The sequence below is a fragment of the Oryx dammah genome, unplaced genomic scaffold (assembly GCF_014754425.2).
Source record: "Oryx dammah isolate SB20612 unplaced genomic scaffold, SCBI_Odam_1.1 HiC_scaffold_17, whole genome shotgun sequence".
In the NCBI taxonomy this organism is placed as follows: domain Eukaryota; kingdom Metazoa; phylum Chordata; class Mammalia; order Artiodactyla; family Bovidae; genus Oryx; species Oryx dammah.
In genome coordinates this window covers 71587086-71597723 of record NW_024070201.1, presented here as the reverse complement: position 1 = coordinate 71597723, position 10638 = coordinate 71587086, and the positions used below count along the sequence as shown (strand labels likewise).

At 45.3% G+C, this 10638-nt stretch overlaps 1 protein-coding gene across 4 annotated transcripts in view; it reads right to left on the bottom strand.

Annotated features, from left to right (window-relative positions):
- Nucleotides 1-1278: 1278 nt before the first annotated feature.
- ALKBH3 (alkB homolog 3, alpha-ketoglutarate dependent dioxygenase) overlaps nt 1279-10638 on the bottom strand; it is a 44172-nt gene continuing 34812 nt past the window's right edge. For all 4 annotated transcript variants that reach the window (XM_040259042.1, XM_040259045.1, XM_040259044.1 and 1 more), the window contains 2 exons: nt 3517-3615; nt 1279-2784 (listed from right to left, as the gene is read on the bottom strand). In XM_040259042.1, coding sequence (XP_040114976.1) covers nt 2692-2784; nt 3517-3615 — 192 coding nt within the window. In that variant the 3' untranslated portion in view covers nt 1279-2691. The remainder of the gene's footprint in view (nt 2785-3516; nt 3616-10638) is intronic.

Below are 10638 nucleotides of genomic sequence, written 5' to 3'. Positions count from 1 at the left end.
CAGTGTTGATTAAGGAGGTACAGACATCTGCCCTGGTGCACAGGAGAGCCAGGGGACCAACAGGGGGGCATGGCAGTAGCCCAGCCAGCATGGCACTGAGGTGAGCTTGGGCTGCCAGCCCTGCAGGGGCAAGCCCTGAGGCTTGGGGCCCTGGAGGTGCCCACTAGACCATTCTGCCTAAATCCTGCATGGCAGAGGGAGAAGCACAGTGAGGGGATTAGCCTGTGCTTTATGTTCTGGTTCTGCCATTCACAAGTCCTGTGAAATGACTTCACCTCTTGGAGACTTGGTTGCCTCATCTCTCCTATGGGAACAGCAGCTGGTTCTGGCAGGGCTTCAGGGAGGGTTAGGGATTATCTATAAGAAGCTCCCGTGTTAGTCGCTCAGTCGTGTCTAACGCTTTGCGACCCCATGGACTGCAGCCCACCAGGCTCCTCTGTCCATGGGATTTCCCAGGCAAGAAGACTGGAGTGGGTTGCCATTTCCTCCTTCAGGGATCTTCCTGACCCAGGGATTGAACTGGGGTCTCCTGCATTGCAGGCAGATTCTTTACTGTCTGAGCCACCAGGGAAGCTCCTAGCATGGTTACTAAATTGTCCTGGCAGGTTATTAAGGCGCTAAGAAAGCAGCTAAGAAACCAGACTTGTTTTTCCTTCATGCTACAGCTGCTTTATTTGCTCCCTCAACTTTAACAAGTAATGCTGGCAAAAAGAGCTTTGGCCTTAATTCTTAGTTAAGATTTACAATCAGCGAGACACAGCAACAGGTTGGTGCAGTCTCTGAGCATGAGCAGCCTTTGCCACGGCCTGGAATTCCTGTCCAGTTCTGAACCCTGTCCAGCAACTACCTCCTTGACATTTCAGAAGGGACATTACCTTAGTAGTAGGAAGAGTGGCTGTTCTGCCATCGGACAGCCAGAAACAAAACCTCAGACTGCTGCTCTCAGATGAAGAAACCCAGGTGGTGGACCAGGCGGTCAGGAATTTGTTTCCCTGACAGACACGGCCATGATGAGGGAAGAGATCAAATCTGCAGCTGACGCAATGCATGGCCCGAATTGGGAGGGATCTGGTAACAAGACTTGGAGTCATCTCCTGGCTCTTTCACTTGTGGGAATGGAAGAGGAATTTCCCTGGGGTCATGCATCCAACTCACAGCCATAGTTGGCGGCACCTCCCTGGCTAGGCTGTGTGTGTCTGAACTGCGGGAAAGCTAGGAATTAAATAGGCTTTGTTTTTTTGTTGTGGTAATTTGTATCTCTCTCACAGGAAGGCTTACTGTGACGCTCAGATTTTATAAAGCATTTGGTATTTCTTAGACAAAGGAGCTACACACAGGAGACAACATTTAAAAGAAGAGACTCTGGTTCAAGAAGGCAGAGAGCTCAACAGAAGAACAGCGCCTGGCCAGGCAAGGCGCTCATCTGCCCCTGGCCTTTTATCATGATCCTGGGGCTCATCAACCTTACAGCGTGGAATGGAAACAAGACCAAAAAGCAAGAAGGCTGGGTAAATTTTCCCCATGGGGCGCTAGGGAAACTCTAACTCCCTCGCCCTACTTTCAGCCGTTTAAATCCATCCTCTTTCTCTCTGGTTTTCTCTGTCTTGGTTTGGAACTGATCCAGCATGCTGCTCCTAAGTCTAGGGGTCAGGAATACACGTGCTTTTATGATGCAACAAGGGGCAGCCGCTTTGTCTGCTGTGGGAAGCTTGGTGACATCAGAGACTAACCCTAGAATCTCGGGAGTGTGTCCAGAAGACAACACTTGAGTCAGAAGAAAGCCTTAGTCACGGGGCTCCTGAACTCTACAGGGAAAAGCACTATTAAGGTAACTGAGTCTGTTCCCTGCAGGACGGCTCCCGCTCCTATCTGGCTTGGGTTTAAGTGACTCAAGTAAATCTCCGGGGGGAAACTAATCTATGTGGAACAGCTGCCACTAGCAGGGCATTTGCCGCTCTTCAGCTGAAACTTCTCGTGACATCACTCAATTCCTCCTTCCTTTGAGGGGACAGTTTCCTCTTGTATTACGAGCAGTCTAGGGGGCAGCTTGGAGATACACCGGTGAAGACCACCTCTGCTCTTCACTCAGAGACCTGAAACCTGTCTGCGTGTCTGCCAGGGAGACGGACAGGCAAGGAGACTCGGTTAAATAAAGTGCTCCCAGAGTATGCAGCTTTCCAATACCACAGCACACAAGCCAACATGCTCAGGAGTCGAGGCAGACTTCAGCAAAACTCTGTTCGGGTTGCAGCAGCTGTCTGCCTGCGGAAGGCTCCCGAGTCACTGATGTGTGTTACTACCTCCACTTTGCTACAGGCACAAGGAACAAAGATGTGGATTTACCCTCCCCCGGAGGCAAAGTCCATTCAAATTTCTTCAACCGAAACCGGAGAGGGCAGTGGTGGGGAAATGGCTTATGGGCAAAATCATCGGTAAACACAGCCACACAGTTGTTAATCTGCCTAAAGAAAATATGTGATTTCAAAATGTGATTAGGGATTACTATTCCCACAGTAAACATATTTTGAACACGAACTGCAGGCTGTCATTTAATAGAACTCCGAGCTGAGAAGCAAATCCCACCCTCATCCTCCAGACAGCCACGAGAGCAGCTGGACCAGCCTCCGGAAGTGTCTTCATGGAAGAAGGTTTGCTCAGTCTCAGCGCGGCTTCTCTCTCCAGGATCTCACATCACCAGTACGCCCCTCGAGGGTCAGGATAAACTGTCCGAAAGGTCAAGTTTATTCTTGGTTCTCTGGAGTGGTACTCTTTGGGCACTCGATGCTAAATGGAAATATGAAAAACTCTGACATAAACACACTTACACTTTTACTACAAAGCCATTTAAAACTTCTTTATGAGGACACAAACATATTTCAACTTTATCTCCCTTCAATGAGCAGCAATAGCTCTTCAAAGTCTTGTGGAGAAACGTCTTCTTCTCGGAAACAAATCCCCACCCCCACCGTCACGGAGATCTTTTCATTTTCTTCTAAGTGCTGCTCTTCCTCGCGGCCTCCTGCCATTTTTCCCAAAGCTCGTAAGCCCACACACAGATGACTGAGACCACAGAGAGGCGCGTGCTCTCTCACGCTAGGCGTTCTTACATTAATCTGCACACCTTACAAATGGCCTGGCCGAAGCTGCGGAGCTGTGCAGCCCCCCATGAGAGCCACTGGCTGCCTGAAGCTCTAGCTTAACTGAAAATGCAGTTCTTCAGCACTCCAGACATATCTCAGGGGATCAAGAGTCACGTGTCTGGTGGTGAGCGCACTGGGCTGCAGAGATACAGAACACTTCCTTCATCACAGCAAGTTCCACCGGACATCGCTGCTGGAGAGCGCCATTCTGTCAGCACTATCAAGACGTCTCGGAAATGACGTCAGTTTATTGCCTCGTGCTCCTTATAAAAGCAACATGCTTTTCACCATGTTTAATGCAGAAATTAATCATTATGAGCCCGTCGGCAAACTGCCTCCCCACGACAGTGAGTCCGTGTTACCCGCACGTCCTCACCTGCCAGTCCGCTTGCGTGGCCCCTTCCATGATTAACAGGGTCCCATGATCCAAGGGTATCTTCACTCGATCCACATATGTGTAGTCTCCATTGTCTTCCTAGAAAACAGTATTCATGGCACTGAATTTTTTTTTTTTTTTTGCTCGTGTGATCAAGAGGCAACAGAACGCAACACTGGTTAGAGAAATGGCAACTGCAGCTCAGCCAGGTGGCAGGGCTTCGCTTACCCGCTCTGTCGCTTGGCAGCTGGCAGGCCGTGGGCAGGTTATTTCACCTCTCTGTGTCTGAATTTACTCATCTGTAAAAATGAAGATGATGGTACTACCTGGATCATAGTGCTGCTGTGAGCCTCAGTTGATGTATGTGTGAATTACCTGGAGCCCAGCGGGTATTAGGTACAGTGTAATAGCTGGTTTTAGAAAAGGCAGAGGAACCAGAGATCAAATTGCCACATCTGCTGGACCATCGAAAAAGCAAGAGAGTACCAGAAAAACATCTATTTCTGCTCTATTGACTATGCCAAAGCCTTTGACTTTGGGGATCACAATAAACTGTCAAAAATTCTTCAAGAGATGGGAATACCAGACCACCTGACCTGCCTCTTGAGAAACCTGTATGCAAGTCAGGAAGCAACAGTTAGAACTGGACATGGAACAACAGACTGGTTCCAAATAGGAAAAGGAGTACGTCAAGGCTGTATATTGTCACCCTGCTTTTAACTTATATGCAGAGTACATCATGAGAAATGCTGGGTTGGAAGCAGCACAAGCTGGAATCAAGAGTGCCAGGAGCAATATCAATAACCTCAGACATTCAGATGACACCACCTTTATGGCAGAAAGTGAAGAGAAACTAAAAAGCGTCTTGATGAAACTGAAACCGGAGAGTGAAAAAGTTGGCTTAAAGCTCAACATTCAGAAAACAAAGATCATGGCATCTGGTCCCATCACTTCATGGGAAATAGACAGGCCAACAGTGGAAACAGTGTCAGACTTTATTTTTGGGCTCCAAAATCACTGCAGATGGTGACTGCAGCCATGAAATTAAAAGACGCTTACTCCTTGGAAGGAAAGTTATGACCAACCTAGATAGCATGTTGAAAAGCAGAGACATTACTTTGCCAACAAAGGTCCGTCTAGTTAAGGCTATGGTTTTTCCAGTGGTCATGTATGGATGTGAGAGTTGGACTGTGAAGAAAGCTGAGCACCAAAGAATTGATGCTTTTGAACTGTGGTGTTGGAGAAGACTCTTGAGAGTCCCTTGGACTGCAAGGAGTTCCAACCAGTCCATCCTAAGGGAGATCAGTCCTGGGTGTTCTTTGGAAGGAATGATGCTAAAGCTGAAACTCCAGTACTCTGGCCACCTCATGAGAAGAGTTGACTCATTGGAAAAGACTCTGATGCTGGGAGGGATTGGGGGCAGGAGAAGGGGACGACAGAGGATGAGATGGCTGGATGGCATCACCAACTCGATGGACGTTGAGTTTGAGTGAACTCCCGATGGACAGGGAGGCCTGGCGTGCTACAATTCATGGGGTCACAAAGAGTTGGACACGACTGAGCGACTGAACTGAACTGAACAGCTCTTAGTGTTCATATTATCAGCATCCAAATTGCAGAAAAGTACATTCTGGCCTATGAAGGAATTCAAAGTCATTTATACAATAATTCTTTACATCTGCCTTATTCTGCGCCCTGTGTTCTGACATAGTGTTAGAACAGGCTTTCAAACAAGATGTGGTGTGATGAGCTTTGACCCCCTTTCACAGTTTATGCTAATTCACTAATTAATATCTATGTTAAAACTGATCATAACTCTTCCTATAGCTACTTTGGTATTTTGGAGATACATTCTTGTTTCTTTCCAGAACAGTCAACAGCCAGATTTTCTCAAAGAAAGGGACTCTGTCGTGACCAGAACAGTGTTGCTAAACTGAGCTTGGCTGTGTAAGCCTCTGAGAACGGATGGCAACTCGTGAGCACCTAGAATACAGATGCCCATATTTACACTGCCCTTTCTTCCAGAGCTCAAGTCAATCCACGGACAGTATCATGGTGAAGCTTCCCAGCACGGCTGCGATATGGCCCACAGGTGGTGTCACTCCTCCTGCACCGCTGACAAAGGAGCACAGTCAACAACTTCCTTGCTCCCAGCAAGAGAGAACACATGCAGAGCTGAGACGGGGGCAGGCCCAAGTGTCCTGACTTCTTCACTCCATTCTAAGCAGACCCATCCATCCATTTGCTTCACTTCCAATGCAAGAGATTTACATTTAAATTACTGCAGGACTGATTTCACTGCAATGCTGTGTTTATGTTTATTATTGCAGGGGTGCTTCTGAGAATGTACTGTTTACAATGATTTCCCCCAGGAAAATCAAAACCAAAACAATAATGAACTTTTATAAACAGTCTAGATTCCAGGCCCCAACCCTTGGCAGTGACTTTGTCAAGCACTGTCATAACTTTCATAAGCAGAAGACACAAGCAATGTTTGAAATAACTTTCAGTCTCTGTGACTGATTTTGTGTCTGCCACCTTCTGCTTTCCAGTAGCAAGCACCACATTTACCTCTGACCCCTCAGCCAACCACAGAGGACTGCGAAGGTGACCTTGTCTGCAGGTGGCCCAGTTCCATCTCAGAAAAGCAAAAGGGTGCTCTCTGAAAAAAGGACTGCAGATAGAGGAGATGTACATCCTACTGAAGAAAAGATATCAGAAGGCAGTGCGCTGCTCATGAGATCAGAGGGTCCAAGGCTCCTTGATTTAGGCTGTAAAGTCAGTCACCAGATCAAGGTTCGACACAGCTACAGACAGAACTGCTGCTGCCCTCCACATAACCCAAAAGTACAGCAGGGCTTTAATCTATATAAATCAAGCACTGGGACAGGAGAGTGAGGAGACAGGAAAGACACTTAACACAACAGGAAGACAAGCCTGAGATGATGATCTCCTAGAACATCAAAGCATTATTGAAGTAATACTGCACATCAACTATACTTTAATTTTAAAAAATAAAACACTAAGAAAGAAAAGCATGTCCTAGGAAGAAGGAGTTGTACATGCAACAGCTAGAGGCCAGGAAGCCAAGGCCCGTCCTGCATACACAGGTCTGTGAGACCAGAGGGCAGGTCTGAGGACTGATTCGGAGAAGAAGTTAGGAGAGTCAAGAGCCAGCACTTTCTAATCCAGGGTTGCTCTGTCAGAGCCACTGTAATAAAATGCAAATCTGATCTCAGAATTTCCCTCTCTTGCTTAAAATACATTAATGACATCCCAAAGGTTTCAGGATGGAGTTCAAATTCATTACCCTGGCACCCAAGGCCCTTGATGACCTGCCTGCCTCCTCTTTAGCTTTGTCTCCTACATCCCTTTCACGGGCACCCTGTGCTCCAAATAAATGGAATTTCTTAACACTTTTCCAAAAGTCGGGGGGTGGGGGTGGAGTCATTATTGGGGGAGGAGGAAGTGCTAAGGCCAGCAGAAGAGGTGAGCACTGTAACCCTATCTGGAAACACGAAGCAGGGAGAGAGGATTCCAAACTCAGGAGGGGTATATCAGCATGGACTGAATGTGATGCTCAGCAGAACCACGTCTCCCTCTCCAATTCTAAGATCTGAGTTTTTCAAATGAGAGAAAGCCTCAGGGTGGTTTGAAACACATCATATCCAGTATAACCCTTAGTTGTACCAAACAGCAAAAGAGGGTGAGCCTTTTCTTGGCAGGGAGCTACCTTGATCCATCTCCTGCGGGGATGGTCGGGGATGGTAATACCAGCACATCCACAGGGGGAGGTGATGTCACTACTCTGCTGCTCGTCATTCGTTCCTTCAAACACCCTGGGCTCAGCAAATGCATTCCTCATTTCCTTCTCAGCGGAACTTCCCGACCCAGGGATCGAACCCAGGTCTCCTGCACTGCAGGAGGATTCTTTACTGACCAAGCCACCAGGGAGGCCCCCCATAATTCGCAGGAGGACACAGACGGGAAAGAGGACGGGGGTTCTACCAAGGCGGCACTGGGCTCAACAGATGCTTCCTTCTCCTGAGACTGGGGCAGCAACAGACCACACAGCCACCCTTCAACGCAACCAAGGTTCACAGAGACTTTTTCCACCAAGGAATCAGACAGAGGGCCAGAGGAGCTCACGTGGCTGAGCATAAGAGCTCAGTTGATAAATGGATAAGCAACAGTGGAAGCATGAGTCTGACTGTTTGGAGGAGCAAGCTCACAGCTATTAAGCATGGCTGTTACCCAAACATGGCTCTGAAACCCTTTTGATTTACTCAGGTCTTTGTGCAAAACAAAACAAAACACATCCTCTAAAAAGCTCTGGCTTAGGGTAAAATTTTCCATTCCTGATCCCCATTCAAAGAGACTGCAGGGCCAGACTCAGTCTACAGGGTGGGTTTTGCCACTGATATTCTTGGTTTCCCACACACCTGAAAACTCATAAGTAGATGGAAAAAGAAAAAGAAAATGAAAAAGAAAAAGAAAAATTTTTTTTCACATTAAATGTTAATCAACATTCTCACTCCCTCCTTAACCATAGCCAATTCATTTGAATGCTTAATTATACTTTTCAATGAATGCTGGGATCTTCTAAAGTTTCACAATTCTTACCAAGATCTGAGTCTATTCAGTTTCCTTTAGAAAAATGCTATTTAGAGGGAAAAAAAAAAGCCTGGATGTATTTATTGTCATATCATTACACACCACCCAGCAGATAAGAAACCTAAACGTTCTTCATTCCCTTGGAAAGGAAATCTTCACACTGTGTGAGATCGATGTAGACCTTTCATGTAATTATTGCTCTCTCGTCCTAAAAAGGTATCTTAGAAATTACAAACATCAGTGCTTAAAAACCATCATTGGCATAGTTTTTTTTCCCTACTATAAAAGTAACATAAGTTCACTAGAGTAAATGATATGCTTGTAATTACCTGTTCAATGTCCGCCTTTTTGATCTCTGATAAACTCCATGAGGGGAAGACGATGCTATCTTTCCCTTTTGAAATATGCTCAATGCCTATCACATATATCAATAAATATGTCCTGAATGACTGAAGAAAAGCACCAAGAAGAAATAAAAATCACCTTTAATCCCATCATCCAGAATTCATACAATACAAACACAGGGAATATTCTATACGTACAATCGTGCACTCATTTTTAACACTGTCCTGTGAGCATTTCCTACATCTTAGATGTACAGTATTTCTTAAAAATGGTTCTATAATATTCCTTTGCATGAACATATCCTTCCTCGTTTAAACTCATAAACTATTTTTTGACCACCTGGATATGTCAGGCACTGTGCTGAGGATATAGCAGTGAGGTACGCATAGTTGGAAATAGATTTTAATATACCACTAATACTTTAAAAAAAAAAAAAGGAAAAAGAAAGAAAAAGCTACTGCAAGTAGATTTTGGGCAAAATATCTCTGAGTGTATTTCTAGGCTATATTCTTTTCTTCTTTTTGGCCATGCTGTGCGGCATGTGGGTTCTTAGTTCCCAGACCAGGGATCAAACTCATGCCCCCTACATTGGGACCACAGAGTCTTAACCACTGGAAGTCCCTAGAATAAATCCTTTAAAATGGAAAAACTGGATCTAAGGGCATGAACTTAAAGGCACTTTGATTTATAGTATCAAACTGCTTTAAGCAGATTGTGGCAATTTATAATTCCATCTGGAAAATATGACAGTACCTACCTTCTGAGCTCATCATCATCAATATGGAACATTATCAATTGACAATGATGAAAAAAGTTTAGGGAGAAACAGCAGCTCATTCTTCAAACATAAAGTTCTTTAATTACTAACCAAGTTCACCATTTTCTCATATGCTTATCTGCTGTTTGCATTTCTTCTACTGCAAACTCTGTTAGTGTCTTTTGTCCATTTTTCTATGGGATGGTAATGCTTTTATTGATCTGCAACCATATATAGTAAGATATTTCCCCTTTGTTATATTTTCTGTAAATATTTTTCTTACTTGCTATTTGACTTTTAACTGTGTTTATGATGTTTAACACAGAATAGCTCAAAAACTTTTACAGTCAACTCTGCTGATCTTTCTTTGATTCCCCTTCATGGGTTTTGTGCTTAAAAAGCCTTTTTCTCATTCTCAGGAAACCTAAATATACAACTGCATTTCCTTTCAGTTAAAAAAAAATTCTGTATTTTTTAGATTTAACTCTTTAATCCACCTGGAGTTGGCTCCCCACTCCCCTGGGTCCAAGTGTTTTTTCCTAACAATTTCCAGGTACTTAAACCAAGTCATCCTGCTAGACTTTCTGGACACCATCAACCATGGTATAAGCTGCTAAAATGCCAGGCATGTTAGGGACCGTATGTACCCAGTACTGCTAATTCTCACCACAACCCTGTAAGGGACGTGATATTCTTCATGTTATTATAAGCAAAGGAAGCTGGAGGGAAAGTACATTTCTAAGGCAAAAGGCTGGCAGGAGACATGGAGGCAAGTATTTGAACTAAGACCTGCCTTGTTTTAAAGTCTGTATTTTTTTTTCCACCTTACTGTGCTCTCCAAAGGGCTTTCTTTCTTCTGAAATCCTGTAATACTTCCTGTCTGAATGACATGGCACCCTGTCTGTTCTGTAAGGGTCACCGTTACCAGCAGGGGGCATCAACAAGGGGCATGGGGCAGGTGTAACACAGCGGGGAGTGGGGACCATGGACACCAGACAGCCCGGGACTTGTGTACCCTCTGCGGCTTCCTCGTTATTCCCCGGGTGTTGCCTGATCTTTGGATTTTCTAGGGAAGCTGATAAATGGGATTTTTATGTGATCTCTCCTGAGTTATAAATTTCTTAAAAATACTGGGAAGTATATACACAAGTCTGAGGACCAGTTCCTGCTTAAGAGCTGCCCAACTGAGCTGCTGGTGGACCCATCACAACTCCTTCTCTCATGCTCACATCTGGTCGTCCCACGTAAGCTCCCAAGCAAGCTCAGATGTTACCTGCCCAGCTTCTTTGATGACCCTTTGCCATTCCATGTGATAGTGCCTGAAACAAAGCTCAGTACACATACGCTGCTTCAAATATCGTATTCTTAATCTCAGTGGTCCCAACACAATCAGAAAAGGCCATGGA